The following is a 20,405-nucleotide window of genomic DNA, read 5'->3' on the forward strand; positions in this document are numbered from 1 at the left end:
CTCTGGACTCAAGCATAGATATCGTTTATACATTTGATCTTGCCACATGAAGAATGCTTAGTACAGCTTACAGTCAAGCTTCAAAGAAGCTGCTGTTTTTGTTTTTGAATATTAAATTATTTTCTTCTTGAACCTTAAATCATTTGACTCCAAGGCCTTTCCCACTTGTCATAAATGATGTTAGAGTATCATTTTTTAATTCCTTTGACAGCAGGAAAACATCCCCTCCTGGGGGCACTTAATTTCTTGCTTGTTATTTGATGATGAATAAGTCTCAAGGCCTTTGGCAGCTGTTGGCCAGATTCACACCATTAGGGGAAGATGCCGGGAGATAACCTCAAGTGAATCCTTAACAATTCTTTTGCCTTGAAAGCTGACCTGGGGGAAATGCCTGGCTTAAGGGGATGAGAAGAATATGAGCAACACACATATTTAATTACAAAATACCAGTTTGGGCTTTGGCAAGAACCTCTTCCACTTCTTCAAACATGATCAATTATCCATTAAAAAAAAATGCATGAAGTGCCACAAGTCATTGATTTCTTTGTTTTGTTTTGTATTTGTTTTTTAATGAACTACACAACAGAGTCCAAGTTCACATGAAATATTTATCTTTTGTCCAAACCCCACACTCATTCTACCCTTAGCTACTTTGGCAGAAACTGATAGCTCATGCTTTCCATTAAGCCAGTCAAGAAAAATTGCTTACCAGGATTTAGTCCTTCATCAGCCTGACTAATTACACCATTCACTGTTCCTTTCATACAGAGATTTTAAATCCCTACTCTGGAAGACACATACCACCCAAAAGACATCTGCTTCCTGGATTGCTCCATCTTCTTTTTCTCAATCTAGGGAAAAATACTCCGTGGCCCAGAAAACACCAGATAAGCAAAATCTAGAAATGAGAACTGACTGGTCTCAAGCTAGAGAAAGGTCAGGTCAAGGAGAAGGTGCTGAGATAAAAGTAATTGGGAGCTAGTGGGATAAAAAGACAGAAAAGAATCTTCTCCTTCAACACATTCAGGGAAGGCATTCAGCCTACAGAGGCCAGTGACAAATCTCCGATACCTCTGTACAGTGACAGAAGAAAAAGATAAAATATGCACATGTTACTAGGGCAAAGCTGGTCTGAAAGAGTGGGGGGGGGGGGGCACCAATATGGAGCAGCTTTGGGGATGGCAGTGGCATTAGGCTGGACTTGAACACAAGCCTGGGCTCTGCTCAGGTGGTGATTACATTTTCCTAAACCACCAAATGCTGGGCATTAAAGAGGTTAGGGGACCAGCAGCTCTGTGAGCTTAAGAAGAAGCTTCCCACGGATCCATGGTCCAAAGTGAAATGTCACCTTTAAAGGAAAATATTGGGATACAAGTTGAACTTCATAAAGCATGATAACCTTAACTTTCTCTCTGGAGATTTCTTTGCATGGAACTACTTTAGCTGAGTCCACAGCAAATGCTCCGTAGAGGTCACATATCAACAAAAGCATACAGTGGTGACCCAGAGAGCTAAATCCCATGTCTCATCTACAGTATGTTCTGAGTTCTTTCAAGATCTTGTCTTTCTGGCTGATTAATCTGTTGGTAAATATAGTGTAAAAAACACAGCATCTTCAAGATTGCTATTGGAAAACCATTTTGAAGAATGGGTTTAAGTAAACCATATAGGAAACAGGTCCTCCTGCCACCCTTTCTTTCTGAAGTTGCCCAAGCTAACTCTGTTCGCTGTTTCAGCTCAAGGCATTCACATGTGCTTGACTAACGCTTCTCGGGATTATTAGAAGCAAAAGACAAAACAAAGAAAAGATAACTTCTACTACAAGTTCATTTCACGTACTCAATTTATTACAGCACAAAGAACACCAAATGTGGTTCGCATTTAAGTCGTGTCTTTAATATAAAGATTGAGGGCTGCTAAAATTGTGAGTGTGGAATAGCCATTTTTCAAGAGGCCGTTTAATAGCTGGAGATCATGTTTCAGTGTCTCAACCTCACTACTTAGAATCCGATTCCCTCTCAGTGATTTGTTATTTGAACCTCATTTTCAAGGAACCATCAGAAAGTAGGCTTCTGGTCTTTCAGATTCCCAGGGAGTAAAGCCATCTATAAAATGCTAAATACTTTTTGATAAATGGGGCTTAATTAGTTCACAGATTTTGGAATTGAATATGTTGAAGGGGCCTGCCTCAGTGATCAACTCTACACCAGAGAGTTATAAATTACTAGTTAGTTCAGGAGACACACATCGCAGGCCAGTCAATATGCTACTTCTTTCTGCTGCCCTGGGCTACCTGGGACACAGGAAGACAGGCTTTCCCATCAGTTTCCTGGCCTCTCGGCCACATTCAGTATGTATTTTACTCATTGCATGTTTAGCTTAGGCTTTATTTTTTAAGTTTAGCATTTGGAGAATACACCTCAATTCTGAGAAATGCAAACAATAGTGCAGTTGCAAGATACTTGTTTTCCCTGAAATATATTAAATAAAGGAAATATTTAAAATCACCCTTCCTGGCACTATACACAGTATAATTAGTGTTAAACATCTGTGATAAATTGTGCCTAACAAATTGCCCAAGCACCATAAGCATTATGAGAGGACCACAGTTTTATTAAACACTGAAAATTGTATTTTTCCCAGTGGTTGTACTGCAAGATAATGAACTCCCAACAAGTGGCAGCAGAAATGCAAATTCAATTTTGCACAAGACTCACAAACACTGCGATATATTATGCCAATGGAGACACAGCCTCTATGTAGACAAAAGGAAAAAAATTCCTCATGTTCAGTAAATATGTATAATTAGGAAAATATGAAGAACAGCTAATCATCAATATTGAATGCATGCCTGCATCTCCAACCTCCTTTTTTAAATAGCATAATTTATTCCTTTATTTTATTTCCATCACCATTTACATCCCTTATACCCTCTTCCACCTCCACACCCCTCCCACACCCCCACAATCACCACACTATTGTCCGTGTCCATGAGTTCTTTCTCGTTTTTGCTCAATCCCTCCTGCCCCTGCAAATGCCACCAACCCCCACCAGAGCTTTTTTTAAGTCTAGTGGAAAGTTGAACCTTGGTCTTCTAGGTTTCAAGTTTCATTTTTCAAAGGGACTATTGACATTAGTGAAACTAGAAGGCACCCTAATCAGGCCCCCAAATATACTAACTTCCTTAAATGTTTGGTTTCAACCAAGTGGTACGCCAGAGTGTTAATTCATAAAAGCAGATTTTATTATACAAATAAGCAGACACTGTCCGGGAGATGAAATTGAAGCAGCTCTGATAGTTTATTAATTTATTTGATTTACTTCTGGCTTCTCTTACCCAATCTTATTTATGTCAAAGTAAGTTGAAGCAGACTTCATTATGTAGTGAAATGCAATTTGAACACTTTTTATTGGGTCATGGTGATTCAATCATTTCTCTCCTTAAATCCCATAATCTCTTCTTACATTATTTTGTACAGATTGAATCACATAAGACAAGATTCCAAAAAACTTAAGAATTTGTGTAAAGAGATGTAATAATATCCCAATAATTCTTTAAACTATGAATACTAAGTTATACAGAAATTAGCATTATTACCACTTTGCAATATAATAGTATATTTTCTGTAAAGAAAATTAACTGAGTTAGTGAACTTGACTTTTTAAAGTAAACTTGTGAGGCAACTGTAGTTCCTAATCATTTTGCTATAAAATGATCAGAAGTTTGAGCCTAATCTGACCCAGTTTGAGCATTGCTGGTTTTTGTTGATTATGTAGATTACAGAATTTGCCAAATCACTCTCTGATCTTTTCCTCTTCAAATAGTAGTGTTTCAGGGTTTTTGTATTTTCATAACGTTATTGAAGTGTTTGTGAAAAAATAAGCAGATTCCTCTCACATGCTGTATACCTGTTTTGTGTCAGGTATGTTAGTACATTGGGCAGCCTCAATTCATAAACATATCTAGTTACCAAACTCCATTCGACTGCTTAGAAACAGTAGCCATTTTGTCATGGGGACACTCACATGTGCTTAGAATGGCAAGACCATCCCTTAAGTGCCCTTTAAACCTTTGTGGTATATTATACCTCTAAATCACCATTCCTATGCCCTAACCCATCAGAAGTAAAAGATTTCCATGTTTAGACACTGGTAAGAGCTCTGTGCTGACTAGAGAGGGCAGCCAAATGTCAGCAAAGGAGGTAGAATCAGGTCAGCAACAAAGGTACAAGCTTGTCCCTAGAGTACTTGCCTATTCATTTCACCAGATTTATGGTCCTTCCGGAAGAGAACCTTCTGCAGTGGGTCTGGCCTACAGCAACCATCTCCAAACTCTATCAGGCCTCAGAATCATCTGGGGGCTCTCTTCACCATGTACATTCTCTGGTCTCACCTCTAGCAATTCAAATTTAATGGATATTGCTTGGGATACAGGGATTTGATCCTTCCAAAGCATGTCTAGTCTCTCTCTCTCTCTCTCTCTCTCTCTCTCTCTCTCTCACACACACACACACACACACACACACACACACACGGACCACACTGAGGCTTACAGGTCCAAAAGCTTTTGCTTGCTGGAGACTGCAAATAGCTGACTGGTAGCTAGAGGGTGCAGAGTTAAAGGTAAATAGGTACAGGTCTCCTACAACAGTGGTGTCACGCAGCTTTACTGGGTATTTGAGAAGAAAAAGATTGGGCAAAGCCTCAAACAAGAGACTACCTCATGACTCTACCATCACCTCCCAAAGCCATGTGGCTGCCATTGGGTAGCTCTCCATCAAAGGTGAGGCCTTGAGGTCCTGGTCTTTACCATTTAAAATCATTCTCCACTATGCTGTGATAGGTTGTTTAGAATTAAGAAGTACTTTTTTATAGTATAGGAGGGAATCTCAGGATTTAAACTATGGGCAAAATGAGAAAGTTGCAGATATATTATCTCATCAGTTAAATTAGCTAAATTTCCAATGTAAACAGCTTCAAATCCTTTGTGGACCAATGTGTGTATGTTTGGGGAAAGCATGAAAGAAAACTGGCTGATGGTGAGAGAGAGAGAGAGAGAGAGAGAGAGAGAGAGAGAGAGAAGCAAAGAAATAGGTGCTAAACTACATAATCAAGAAAGAAGACTAGAGTCACACTTCCTAGGTTCAAATCCTAGTTCTCTACCTGTTAGCTACATGTCCTTGGACAAGTTGCTTAATTGTTTTGTGCCTTATTTTCTTCAACTTTGAGACTTAAGAACAATAATACCTATTACATAGAACTATTGCACAAATTAAATGAGATAAATATATGTTAAGCACACTGTACAGTGGCTGGCTATATAAAAATATTTTTATTATTGTGGTTGTTGTGTTAGAGATAAAATTAAACCCTAGTTGATAGCATTCATGAGTCAAGTTCTTAGCTTTCTAAGTTAGCTTTTACTTCTAGATTTGCCAGCAAAAATAGGGGGAGGGAGGTGGTCTAGGCCTTGGTTCATACAAAACTTTATATATATATATAATTGATTTCAGAGAGGAAGGGAGAGGGAAAGACAGAAACATCAATGATGAGAGAGAATCATTGATTGGCTGCCTCCTGCACACCCCACACTGGGGATTGAGCCCGCAACCTGGGCATGTGCCCTGACCTGGAATCGAACCGTGACCTCCTGGTTCATAGGTCAATGCTCAACCACTGAGCCACATCGACTGGGTCAAAACTTTCTTATTAGTCCCCGGAAGGAGCCATCTGACACACCTAAAAGGGTTGGTCCAGAAATCTCCCTGCCTCTTACCAAGAATCTTCTGGGTTTCTTTGTGACACGAAGACTCCCAGTCATCTTCCCAAGCAGCCCCTTTTTGGTCCCTGAGCCTCAGCTCTCTCAGTGGCCACTGCTTACAATCCCCGAGGTTACATGCTGTTGTAGTTTTCCCAGAATTGTTCATCTTTTCATTTTCACATCCCTGATCTTTACAGTTTCCCTCTAGAAGCCTCTATATGCCTAACTTGTTGCAAATTCTTCTCCATACAGTCACTCTTGGAACTTAAGCATTAGGCCTCCTGAGAATGTATTCCCTCATACACAAAACACAAAGCATTAACATAACTAAAACCAAATTTACAAAAGCAGTCAGGAGAATTCTCAAAACATAAACAACTTGGGAGGTGAAAGAGAAAAAACAGAAAGAAAGCTTTAAACCCAACAGTGAACAGACATGGCCATAGGGGTAAATAGCATGCAATTCAAATGGAAAGGTTCCCTAACTTCTGCTCCTAACACAATCAGTGAGGAATTTAACTTATTAGCCATGCCGGATGCTCAGTGAAGTAGAGATGTATTTTTCCCCAAAGCTACAGTAATATTACAAGTACAGTAGATACAACTGTCCATTCATTCATTCAGTCATTCGCCCATGTTTCTTGTACACCTACAGTGTCCTGGGCACTATTTTAGGAGCAGAAGGTGCCAAAGCACTTACTTGTCCACTGACCATCCCATGATTAGGAACTTAGAAAACTGTCAGTAAGTATTTCCATCTGCAATTTTCAATGTCATTCAAAGTCTACTGCCACTGAATTCCAGGGTAAGACATGACTTCCTGATTATACACACTCCTCATCCAACAGAGACATATGATTACACGTGCTAAGCCTAATCTGGAATTTCATCCACATCCCCTCTCCCCTGCCCCATCCTGGAGTCTCACTGTTACAGGTTCCAGATAGTCTTCATAGTCAGAAATTTGTTTTATTTCATTTCATTGGGAAAATTTTCCACATTGGCAAATGAACTTAGGTACATGCCAAAACACACACAACCCTCACTCCCAGGGAAGCAAAGGGCTCATCAAATGCTCTCTTTGGAAATAAGCCCACCCTTTTCTCTTAAGTCTCAATCTAATTAGCCTCTCCAAGCTGCTCTTGGGCCGCACCTCCGCAAACCCCAAGGGGCTGCCTGAGCTCTGCAGCTTTGTGCTAATACATGCAGGGGGATTCGGGGGACCTGGAAATCTCTGATAAACAACATGTTGATTGTATCATTATCTGTCATGATTATCTTTGGACTGTGATTGAATAATTCATACTCTGGTCTTTTCTAAGTTATCAAGATAATTAAGAGAATCAACATTCGGTCAGAAAAGAATTTGTTCATTTTGGCTAACCTCACCATTCTAATTCATCTGCATTCATCAAGTCCAGTGAAGACATGTTATGTGTTGTTTGGGAGAAACACATGTTAGTCTACTTATTAAAAGCCTCATATGAGGCACTGGTCATATATATGAATCTGTGTAAGCATACGCGCCTGTGATAAAGTAGGTGCTTAAAATATCAGCTTCTTGATGTTGCCTGACCTTAGGAAAGTCCTGATGCATGCTCTTCCTGTGGGAGAAATGCCATCTATCAATGCCGACTCGTGTTTTTCAAAGGACTCCCTAAAGGCCAAAGATCTACAAGAATGTTGACCCCTTTTAATTCGTCAGTTTGGAAACATGGTCCTTTGCATGGAAAACGAACGACTCAGTCAAAGAGGGTAAGCCAGACGAGTGACTTGCCTGTTCTACATGATGTCCGCACGCGGCTGGCATTGGAATTGGTTGCTAGTGGAATGGGTGGTGAGAAGGGATTATTAGCTCTTTGTCCCCTTGGCCTCCCTGGGACAGGGTGACTCAAGGCAGGTGCTGTGAGCGCCTCCACCTTTACATTGTCACCTAAAAAAATGCTCAGTAAATGTGTGCACCTCAAATTGCTCCCAAAATACTTAGCACTCTTTGAATTCATCTTTGGAAAAATAGACATCAAGTTCACCTAGGAAATGTGATATCATAATCTCAGAGCAGTGAGGGCATTCAAGAAAGGCTCGGAGATCTATGGTAGCAAATGCTTTACCTAGGATTTTCTAAAATTAAACCAAAACGGTAAACTTATCAGAATGGGCTGGGTTTGGTTGGGAGAGAGTGGAATTTTACAGGATTTTAATGAGCAAAATGTAAATGTCTAATCACTATGTTGTACACCAGAAACTGATGTAATATTGTATGTCAACTGTAATTGAAAAATAAAATTTAAAAAACAAAGCTAAAAAAATACATAAAAATAAGATTGATTATTCATGGTTATTTCGCATTTCTGGTACTATCTCCGTTGAGACAACCTCACAACGGGCCCAGTGGGCTCTGTGTCAGCCTCACATTAAAGACGGTCCTGGGGTCAGCCAACCACTGGTTCCTTTCTTATTCAACAGTGAGTTCACTACCGGCCATCTGGCATTCTCCAGCTTTCATGTTGGAAGGTTAATACACTCAGCATACCTTGATAAACCCACATGAAAGGTGCAATACCAACACTACAATTCCCCTTGCAGAGTTAGAAAATTGCTAGATATTATTTTTTTAAAAGGTCAGCAGTCGCACTGGGCTACAAAGAGTCCAGACTTCCAGGAGGCTGATCTGGGCCTGAACAGAAACACTCCCATGTGTTTGCTATAACTTGGGTTTGTTACTTTTCCTCCTAATCAATCAGAGCCTCAGTTTTTCCAGCTGAAAAACAGAGTAATGACATCCATCTTCCAGCATGAATCAGAATTTAGTTTGTAAATATGAAAATGGAACTCGTAGAGCCTGGCATACACAAGGCATCAGATACTGGTTGTTTAAAAATTACAAAGAATGTGCACATTACAAAAGGTGCTCATGACATTAAGGAACAGGCTGAGTGAAAATGGAATATTTAAAATTTCAAGTATTAGAACTTTAATTTAGCAAATGTGTTACCAAAACTCCAAATGTGGGAAAATAAAACAATATCTAATAAACTTATATAAAATATTTCACTTATATTTTAAAAGTTTATCCTTTTTTTCTAGATCATTTCTCAAATTTACTGAGAGGGTTTCCTGACCTTCCAAGACTTTTTAACCCCCCCCCCCTTTTTTTTAAATCTCTCTCTCTCTCTCTCTCTCTCTCTCTCTCTCTCTCTCTCATTTGTTCATATCCTCTCTCTCTCTGCAGATTTACTTTTTGAAAAATGCAGTGAGAAGATGAGAGTGCATGTCCCTGCACATAGCTCAGCAGACAGCACAGGATGGTTAGTACTGGAGGTGCTAGAAAAGAGGGGCAGGGAAATGTACCTAATGGGCTGGGGCTGGGGGCGAAGGAGCACAATTAGGCAAGGACTGCAGGAAGGGAGAGAAGACCTAAGGCTAATCAGCCCAGCAGCTAATGTATACAAAGCAGTGCTTGGCAGTGACCAGAGGTTTACATGAGATTCAGGCCAGAAGGAGCCTATATAGGGTGAGGGGAGTGAGGTCCATGCCTTGTACACAAAATTTAAGGGAACAACCAAAATTCAGTATTTGAGATGAATGATATTTTAATGCAATATTTTCCAAAATAAAATTAATGCAAACATCTATGGTGAAAAATATTAAAAGTTTAAACAACTAGAGGCTTTAAATAAATAGAGCCCTCTCAGACCCCATCTTTAGGTAAAATTTTGCTCTTTTTTTCAGATTGATGTTGCATCCATTTTTGTCTTTTAAAATGCTGCATTAAAATATTACTTATCTTGATTTCTGAGATTGTTGGTGCTCCTTTAAATTCTGCACCCTAAGGGAGGGCCTCACCTACTTTATTCTAGTCCTGGCCCTGCCTGGGCGCAGAGGGGCAGTTTGGGAGCTAAATGGAAACAAATGAGGACAACTTCTAGAGGCTTGTTTGTAGTGCTTTTAGAGATCCCAACACTGTCGGTGATAAAAGTAGGCAACAGAGACCGCAGATGAGACACTATTATCTTTATTGGTATACGCGTTTGGCTCTGAATGATCAACTACATCACAGAATTCAATACAACAGATCTTATTTTCATAAACATGTCTGTATAATAAAAACTTCCAAACTCCATTGATCACATTGATATATGTGGACAAGTCCTGGAGTTTCTGAACACAGTAAGAGAATGCAAGTCATGTTTTAGGTCCACTTTCTTGCATCAAATATGAGAGAGGGAATTAAAGTTAAACAACGTGTAGCAATCACAGAGACCCCCTCCCTCCCCGATCCCCTTAGATCATGGTGCAGCATCAGAGGGCATGGCCACTGGGACCAGTGCTGCAAGGCAGCAGACAGGCCCAGCAGTAGGAGGCTGGTTGCTTGTTGCCCGCAGTGGAGAAGCAGGGAAACCTCTGAGTGAGGATCAGTGTAACACCCAGACTGCATGCCCAGCTTCAGAAGGATCTCCTTGGGGAACATCATCCACACCCACCCACACAAGTCCCCTCTTCTCAAAAGTGGTCAGAGGGTGTGGGGGCCACAGGAATTCATCCACAACCCAATAACCCATCCTATAGCTCAGCCCACACATAGAAGCTCAACGTGCGACAACATGGATCTCTTCTAAGAGAACAAAAGAGAGCACTGGGGTGTTTACACCAAGGACTGTACTCATGTACTAGCTATGAGACCCCAGTCTAGCTAACATCCACTTTAATTAAATTGGGATGCAATATGCAGGAAACAGGAGAGAGTACACATCACCCTGGACGAGAAGCAGTATTTAAGAAGTGGGAGATAAGCTTATCCCCTTTGCTACTTGGCCATTGGCTCCCTCTCCAAAGCTCAGGAGTTAAAAAATCAAAGGCAGACCTCCCCACCGCCAATATCTCACTAAGAAAATGAGTGCATTCCTCTTCAAAACCAGTGTTGATAAAGGTCTAGGTAGGGCTCAAGGAACACTAAAACCTTACATGTAACTAAAGGGATTTTACCATCAACTCAAAACAAAGGCTTGTAAGAGGGAAGAAACACCCTATAAGTAATCGCACTTGGGAAAGAAGAAAATGGCCCTCACTAGATAAGGGTCAAAGAGCGATATGGATTCGTAATTGCTTCTGTGGGTATCAGGATACAGCACTAATGGAACTAGGAACTAGGGAGAAATGTGATCATTAGCTTCGTGGTTTCTGAACTTTCATACACAGAGAAACGGAGGGAGGATGGCAGATGAGTTGGACAAAGGAATTGATATTTATGGGTCAGGATAGAGACAATGTGAGAGAGACCCAGTTAGTCCAGCTGGCCGGGGTGCTCTCTTGATATAAGGTAAGAACGTGAGTTCTGTCCCTGGGTAGCCAGTCTGTTCTGTAGTAACAGACTGAAGGCCGACTCACTTACAAAAGTAAACGCTTTCCAGGAGCAAAGATGGGGATGATTATTGGGCATAAGGGTATAAATGGATCTGAAGTTCCATTACTCTTGCAGAAAAGTAAGTCAGGTGGCTGGTCAGTGGTGCCATATCATGTAGTCTCCTGTACTAAAGACATTCCCTAACCCGGAGGCTAGCTCTTTTGATATGATTAGATAGTGTAGGATTTTATCCTGCCCCCTCTATATCAACCACTTTGTTGGAACATTAAGAATATGAGCACTCTGTCTAATTGCCTTCATTATCTAATAACAAGCTTGGGTTCCTCTTTAATGCACCCAAAAGGTCAATGGCATGGTTAAATAAATGTGCTAAATAATAGCAACAGGATAAAAAAATATTGATGTCTATGTATTTTCATAGCATATATAGTAATAAGAATAATATAAAAACTAGGTATTAGATTACTGTTTTCTTTCTAAAATTCCTCCTCCGCCTTTTGGTTCAAAATCATACAAATCTAATCTCTTATAAATCATAGGAATCTCTCTGTTATGAACTCATTTTTAGAATCTGTCAACTGTAACATTGTGCAAAATACCAACATAGACATACTTCTGGAGAGTATTAGTGAGAGGTCCCCTTGCCGGAAACCCAGTGTAGGCCCAGATGCCTGAAATATCAGAAGAAGCTGGAGATTATTGGGCGCTAACTCCATCAAGTTTAAGTAAGGTTGAATGTCTAAGGAGAGATTTCAAGTCATCAGAGGTCCTTGCACCAGGGATGCTGGCGGAAGAAGGGCATCCCTAAATAGTGGGAAATGTCAGATATAACCAACTTGGCCCTTTAAGACCCAGCACACTCCATGAAAGAAGTTGGCTGATCAGGATGAAGAACTGGGAGACAAAAAGTGATTGGCTGCTTCAGTTGAGTGGTAATCTACATTTGGAATCGTCAAGAGTGTTGACCCTAAACCAGAACTCTCAGCCTGCCGAGGCAGGACAGGGAGCCTCTTACTTCCTGAGTCTTCCCAGCCCACCACACAGGCCTCACCCACTCTATGATGTTCACCATGTGGAGCTGAGCAAATACGGACTTAAGATCACTCTAGACCAGACCTGACATGGCCAGTCCAACCCCCCACCTCTGTTTTAACCCAGGTACCATGAATCGAATGTGAAATTTGAAACTGGCAATAATGCACTCACTGCAGTCCCTACTAATTTTCCAGCACAATCCACCTGGAATGAACCACTGCTATAGAAATATAAACAAAGCCCAGTCCAAATAAAAGTTGGGGCACAAATGTATCACAGGATGATTAAAAGGACATTCATAAGACTAGGAAGCCGTATATCCAAATGACATCAGCAGTTATCTCTAGCTGCCAGAATCTTCGTTTCTTACATTTTCTAAATGTTTCTCATTTTAGGGCTCCTGAAGGCATTTCATTCTGTCTTATTGGCCAAAACCATTGGGTCAGTGACCAAATCCACTGTGGTTTCCTGGGACTGTCCTGGTTTAAAACTGAAAGTTCCATATCCTACAAACCTCCTCAGTCCTGGTGGTCACTGTACTACTGGCATTCCCATTTTCCTACAGGCCACAAATATTGCCTTTTAATTTTCCCCTCCCTGAGGAGGTCAGGCATTCAGAAACAGGAAGCTTTCTCTAAGCAAAAGGGAGCAGGCTCCACAGAGGGCAGCGTGGACTCAGCAACTTGTGGGCTCCCCTCAGGAGGCAGTTCTTGCTCCCACTTAGGGACTAACCCTGAGGAGCCAGATGGCCATTGTGCGTGGCTATCAGTGCGTGGCTAAGAAGTAGCTCAACAGTTTTTTCCTATCCCTGGTATGGAGCAAATTTGTCTTAACCTGCCTTTCAAAAGAAGTAATAAGTAACAAGAAAAAGAACACTCAGACAAACAAAAGACGACTATAATATCAGCGAGGATCAAGGGCAGCAAGCCTGTGCCTTCCTAAGGAGAGCTGGCATGATGAGTCACCTGAGAAGCCCAACCGTGGTGGGCTACCCTCTCAGCTGGCAGAATTAGTGAAGACAGAGAAAACTTGCACTTTACAAGGAGAAAATCTGCATCTCGCATAAAAGCCCCCTTCAAGGATTGAGTGTCACATCCAAGGAAAACTCCCATGGTGCCATCTTGACTTAACCATAGGGAGCACTCAGTGCTCAAAGCATCTGGGTAGCAGGAGCTTCTTCCGAACACAAGAGGCTCCTCTGCACTTGTATTTGCTGAGCTGGCCCTGGTCCACAATCTGCTGGCACATGCAAGAGTGGCCAGCTGGAAACCAAAACAGGGGGGTGGGGGGGACTTGATTGGATTTACCCTGCTGGTACCCATTCTCCAGTTGAGCTGGGCCTTGGGAAACCCCCAGAATACATGCATTAGGATCCTGCATTTGCTGGCGTGCTTCCAGCATAGCACTGATGACTTGGTGAAATTGGATTGAAATGTTTGATGTGAGAGGGCTGCATAATTCTATCTTGGCTGGCCGATGATGTGGCAGTAAAACAGTTTTCAGAATATCACTATGAGCGCTTCCTTGACCTAAATCCATAATCATTTTTCCTTTTCAGCTGTTACCTATAAGATAGAAGTATTTTCTCTAGGGATCTAGGGATCCTATAATCAGGTGGTATTTCTTTTTGGAGACGAATAAAATCACCCAGTGGTCAAATGCTAATAAAATGATGTCTGTTATTTTACTTGTTGTAAATGTGCTTGACACTGGTTTGCTAACAAATCTTCAGCTCAGTGGAGTTTGTAACGTGGCTTACATTGTAAATGTAATTATGCAGCATGTATTCACTTCCTTTCTTCTAGGGAACTCAAGTTGCTTTTTAAAGCATTTTTTGATAGCTTCTTACCATCTCCTCTTGAGTTGAAAAGAGAATATAATATCAAGCTGTTATAGCTAGCGATGGGGGACTATGGAACCAAGAGGGAGAGAGAATTGAACTGGGACCTACAGAATCCCAGCAATGTGCCATGAAGACCCCCAAGGGGTGAATTGCGAACCCAGTGTGCCATAAACGAAGCAATTTCTAAGGATCCTAAAATAACTGTGTTCTCTCTGTCATAACACTCATGCTGGGCACAATGGACTTAGTTTGTTTTTAAAGTGTAGGCCATGCCCTTCAAAGGGATATAAACAGTTCCCAAAACAGCTATATTTGGCCAATTAAATGCTTAGAAGAACATATATTTTTGAAGGACAAAATTAAGAAGCAAAGGACAGAGATAAGTGCTAAAGCAATTGTTTCTACCTGTTTTTAAGTCAAAATGGACCATGGACACAGATTGTACTCAAGTTTGAAGATAACTTCAGGTAACTCTGTGTCCTTATCCTTTGATCTAATGAGCTCCTAGAGTCCTGGACATAATTAAGCATTTTTTTCTCATAGGTACTCAAATAACATTGCAAATATGTTCAAACCTCTGAAGTTCTGTGAAAAAATATCACCTCCTTTTTCTCCCTTTGTTGGTATGGGTATGACATTAAGGGAAGAGGAGGGTGCCCCATGTGATCTTTTCAACTACTGTTAAAACACTCCCTGCCTTTATAACCTTTTATTTCCTTATTCTTAGCTGGTCTATGAATCTGTGCTTATCTACATAATTGCCTAATAAGCATATAACCAATAGGAAAACACACACGCGTGAGCACACACACACTCACACACTATAATACCTGGAAAAATATGGCACATTCTGTAGGAAATCAATAAAGATCCATTTCATTGGAAATGGAACCAAAAGGAACAAATATCAGAGTTCTTTATATGCATCTGTCACAAGGAGTTACTAGCCCTAGATACATAGAGGGCATGCTCTGTGAGAACACATACAGTACATATTTAGGGACAATTCTCATTTAATTTAGGCCCCAGGCCTAGGACCCTAGCTAATTTACAAGGCTTCTCTAGGAAAGACACAATTTTAGGAAGGACAATAGTCTATGGCATTTGATTTTCCTGCAGGGGAAGCTATAACACATTCCCACTCTTCAAGAGAACCCAAGATTTATGACTTGGGGGTTTTGCTGGCTAGTGTTTTTTTATTTTACCCTTTCATTATTTTTTTTTCAACTCCTTTTGTATCCTGCCTAGCAAAAATTTTCTCAGCAGTAAAGGACAGGATAGCAGCACAGCTGCCCTTGAGTCAAGTTTGTAAATCCTACTGGGAAACCACTCCATGCTGTCAGATGATGTGGTTTTCAGACACGTCTATACAGACTAGTTGCATTAAAGACCAACTCCAGACTTGATGTGCTGAGCTCCTCAGCTCCATCTTGCCATCCTGATTGATCGAGGAGATGGGTCTATAGTTAAAGTGGCATAGCACTTTGAGGGCTTAGTCATTAGAGCACACTGCTTTCTCTTTGGAAGGTAACTTCTTGCTTGGCTAGGGTATGGAAGCTAAGGAGTGACGTCAAGATGTTTTCTGGCCAGAATTTGCAGATAACCATAGAACTCTTCTCCTCCATCAGGCATGGATTTAGCCTCCTTTAGTTCCTGCAGTGACACAGGAGCCTCCAAATACCAAATTATTATCAGGCGGTCTTGGGGGAACCTCTGGGCCCTGCAATAAAGTAGACAGACTTGCTATTGGAAAGTGCTCAGGAGCAATTCAGCCCTGTTCAGATTGCTCTAAAATCCTGCACACCATCTCTAGATTTGGTAAATGAAAGCCTGACATAGCTCCTGATAGTAAAAAGTACTTTGGGGGATATAATTTATTAACATTCTTCACTTAAATGATCTTACATATCATTTAAAGCAGTCTGCTTTTGTTTGGGATTTGTTGTTGTTGTTCTTGTTCGTTTGTTTGTAACGCAAAATTATATAAGTATGGAGGCTGAGTAATTTTGGAAAAGTGACTTCTAAGCATCATCTGTAGAATAAAGGATTTGTATTAAATGATCTTTAAGGTCTAACTCAGGGGTCTCGGACAAGTGGTGGATTATGGATCAAATCTGACTCAACCTGGTGTCATTTATTGTTCTCACCCAGTGTTTTAAATTTGGGGAAATTCACAATGAAATATTTTAATAAGTGCCTGTTCTTGCTGGAAAAAAATTGAGTATCTGGTAATATCAGGTCATGTTTAAAGCATAGCCTTCACAGTGCCATATCGTCTTTCTGACCTTGCCTGTTTCCATATTGACCTGCATAATCTTGTAGGTAATTGGAGTTTAGGACCCTAGCTCTAAGCTATTCTATTATAGTGCATTGTAATTATATGATGAAATCTTTAACCATTGGCCTCCCTAACAAGACTCTCTGAAGGCAAGGAACATGCCATTATCAGCACTAAATCTGCAGTTCCTGGCATTGTAGGAATATTATGGATAGTTAATATATATTTAATGGATTGAAATTCACCTTCTATATTAGATTTTTACAATTCAGTAAAATAAGATTGGAACCACTCTTTCTTTGTAAGATCACACATATATTTGAAAGCCAACATCTTTAGGTAGCAGGTAGATTTAGGAAAGAGAAGTAAATATGCTGGCTTATGGCCCAAGACACTAATAGGTCCAGAAGTTGGTGGTATATCATCCATGTGACATTTTGCTTTAAGCACTTGGGAAAAGTTCTTAACTTTATCTGAGATGATATTAAATTTGTTATTCAGATGTAACATAGCAAACTTCTTGAAAGATCCCTTCTCTAAAGGTTTTTTAGAGGTTAGGTATAAAAATGTTCCATGGGAAAAAAAATGTTCCATGGGAATCACTTAATTGAAAGCTAATCTCCCAAAATTGTATGGGTCTAGAGCAACAGATCCCTCTGTATAGCAGATTTATGCATTTTAAAATATTTTAATTTCTGGATGACTGCTATTAGGATGTTCAAAAATCAGGATTTTTGGTAAAAGATTATTCCTGCTAAAATTGTCATCTAAATCTGTTTAAATTGGATAATATATTATTAAAAACTTGTCTAACAAGTAAACTATTATGTAGGCAAGTGTAATAGGAATAGAGCCAATGAAGAAGGCTATGGGTCATCTTTACTTGTTACAAGTCTGTTAGTAATTAATATTTCAGTAATATATATCCATAGCTGGTCAACATTTGGCCAACATCAAAAGTGTATCACGTCCCATGATATGAAGGAATAATTCAAGATATTGTTTCTGCTCTCGAGGAGCTTACAATCTAACATAAACAAGACTACAGAAACACATACATGAGAGTGGTTATACTCTTAACAAAATGCAACAGATACATTGAAGATAAAGGTAAAAATATGGGGTAAAGAATGACTTTTTAAAAGGGGTGAAGATAAGGAGAGAAGTAATTTGCTTCTTCATTCCCATTTCTTTGAAAAATGATTCATAGAAGATGTATGATTTTAAGTGTTCTTCAAATCATGAAATAGTGTATGGCTTGAAGCCTAGAGGAAAAAAAATTTCTGAGTGACTGGAAATACTGAGCTGAGTAAGATGGCTGGGTGAAGGGTCCAGAAAGACTTTCCAAGGAATGAACTATCAAATTAAGAATCAATGGTCTGGATCCATCTGGTAGAGGACAGAAGCTAAGGGGATACTGTAGGTCTCCTCAACTCTCTTCCAAATGCAGGTGGTGTACAGTGGCTAAACCACAAAACCAAGACTCCTCCAAAATAATAAAAATGTCTAGTTTAAAACCTTTGCAAAAATCTCCATGGACTCTAGGTTAGAGAAATGACCTTTGGAAGCTTTCTTGTGGATTTCTAGGGTAAGAAAGCACTTCTAGATAGAACCATAGACCCAGCAGCCATCTAATCCACTTTCTTCTATAGGATCTCATTCGTTTGTTTGTTTATTTCTTTGCTTGCTCATTTGTTAATTTTCTCTTATTGGACTTATTGAACTGATGCTAAATACTTTATTATTCAGCTTTACCTGCTTTATTTTTCCACTATCAACAAAGGAGAGCAAACTTTTGGAACAGGTTGATTTTAGTCAACCTCAATTATAATACAACCTCAGGCTAAATGAAGTATGTTATACAGCCTGATATTGATGGTGACAGGAGTGTCAAAGTGCTCTGTTCCTAGGGAGAACAATCAAAATGATGACAGATTCTCTCACCATAATACCCTGCTTTGCCTTATTCAACATTTGACTGCAATGCATGCAGGGTGTTTCAAGGACCTTTGGAGGATAATTATCTCAACAAAAAATGCACATTTTTAAGCAATACCTCCACACATCTTGTTCATACCATAATGACAATGTTAGAATCAGAAATACCTTGATTTAAATTAATAATTTTATTTCAAGAAGCTCAATATTCTTCACATCTGCAATTCTATTTATCTTGTCATATTACACATTCAACTGAAATCTATGGTGGGGTCCAATCTCACGTATTTACAAGCTTATAATTCTGTTCTTCTTAACAATGAAACTTGAATCCACTGTTAAACGTACCTTGGGATAAATTTGAGTAAATAGGAAGCAATAATAGGTGTTTCCTCATATGTGAACAGATCTGATACTCATCGTTAAGCCTCCTTATCCCATGATAGTCTCAGTGGAAAGTAAGTCCCCAAATACTACCCTTCTAAGATTCCCACCTTACCTCTCAGGATAAAAGCGTTTAAGGTGGGGTGAGAACATTCAAATAGAATATATCCATTATTCAGTGCCAGGGAACTCCTGGAACCTGGGTCACCTAATATTCTACCTTCATATCCCCTTATTCATGTGTAAGGGAAGGTCTGGAGTTCCAATGGCATAAGACCCGTTTGTCCCTTGTGATTTTATTCTTTGTTGTCCTTAAGTCTGTGCTCCATTTTTTGTATTTGGGCAATGTCTCAAAAAATAGAGTAAGATTCTTGGGGAAAAAAAACAACTGTAAGCTTTCAATAGAGGCTATTGGGTTCATTTGGTTCTAAAAAAATATGTCAGATTATTTAACATGTCTTTTTGCTATCATGACATCACAAGAAGCTTCATGCTGAGAACTAAGACTGAAAAAATAATACAGAACTACCAGAATTGTTACCACCTGTGTGCAACATAGCTCCTCATGATGACCTATAATGTATATTTTAATGATTTTCAATAAAGCAAATTTAAATCCTATCAATTGCCTGATATATGTTCATTCTAATGATACTTCTGGTTTCTTTCTCTTTTTCAAGATAAGTATGCCTTGATTCCAACTTCATTTTGACAAATGGTTTTTGAAAATGGATCCCAAGAGAAGCCAGAAATTGCCCACAGTTCCAAGCCCAGCAGATGACACGCCCTGTGAATTCCATAAGAAACAAACTAAAGAATCTATTCTGTGGTCCCAAAGCCCCAAGAATACTCAGACATTTCACAGCCTTCCTCCCCCAAGTCATCCTTGTCAAGGATTCTGATAAACACGCTTATAGATACAGCTATGCAACAAATGGGCCAATAAGTATAAACAGATGTACTTACATGTGTCTGGCTTGAGCTGACTGTTGGTGATGCCAAAGTACTGGGGATTCTCAATAACAGGGATCTTCGTCATTCCAATAATGACAGCATCAGGGCCGCCCTCTGAAGATGATGGAGTATTACTCCCATTGGAGATGTGGTGGAGTGGGCTAGCAGAGTCATCATCATTGCTGATAACTGAAGCTGGGCCTGGAGTTGGAAAAAATACACATTCTCCTGTAATTTTTAATGCCTTTGTTGAGTTGTAACTCACATACATAAAATTCACCCATTTAAAATGTACACTTCAGTGGGTTTTAAGATATTCAAGGAGTGTTGCTACTATCACTACAATCTAATTTTAGGATATTTTCATCATTCCAAATAGCTGTCATTCCCCATTCGCTTCACTTCCAGCCCCAGACATCCATAAACTTACTTTCTATCTTTATGAACGTACCTATTCTGAAAATTTCATGTAAATGAAACCATAATATGTGATCTTTTAGGACAATTTTTTTTTACTTAGCATAATGTTTTTAAGGTCCATTCACTTATAGCATGTGTCATTATTGTATTCCTTTTTTGTTGCCAAATAATATTTCATTGTATGGATATGTCACATTTTGTTGATTCATTCACCAATTGAGACACTTAGGGTTGTTTTAACTTTGGGGCTGTTGTGAATAATGCTACTATGGGCATTCATCTACAAGATTTTGTGGAAACATACATTTTCATTTCTCTTGGGTAGACTTGCTGGGTCATATGGTAGCTCCCTGTTTAACTTTTTGAAGAACTGCCAAACTGTTTTCCAAAGTGGCTGCACTATTTTATATTCCCACCAGCAACATAT

General features: G+C 39.7%; 1 protein-coding gene across 4 annotated transcripts in view; it reads right to left on the reverse strand.

The window, feature by feature from the left end:
* NTRK2 (neurotrophic receptor tyrosine kinase 2) overlaps window positions 1-20,405 on the reverse strand; it is a 315,336-nt gene that overhangs the window by 117,404 nt on the left and 177,527 nt on the right. For 2 of the 4 annotated variants that reach the window (XM_070431419.1, XM_070431420.1), the window contains 2 exons: window positions 19,571-19,759; window positions 9,780-15,724 (listed from right to left, as the gene is read on the reverse strand). In XM_070431419.1, coding sequence (XP_070287520.1) covers window positions 15,696-15,724; window positions 19,571-19,759 — 218 coding nt within the window. In that variant the 3' untranslated portion in view covers window positions 9,780-15,695. Of the gene's footprint in view, window positions 1-9,779; window positions 15,725-19,570; window positions 19,760-20,405 lie in introns of those variants that run through there. The other 2 variants (XM_070431418.1, XM_070431417.1) reach the window with 1 other exon arrangement.

Source organism: Myotis yumanensis, unplaced genomic scaffold, assembly GCF_028538775.1.
Source record: "Myotis yumanensis isolate MYYU_CA2020_CCGP unplaced genomic scaffold, mMyoYum1.0.hap1 SCAF_12, whole genome shotgun sequence".
NCBI lineage: Eukaryota > Metazoa > Chordata > Mammalia > Chiroptera > Vespertilionidae > Myotis > Myotis yumanensis.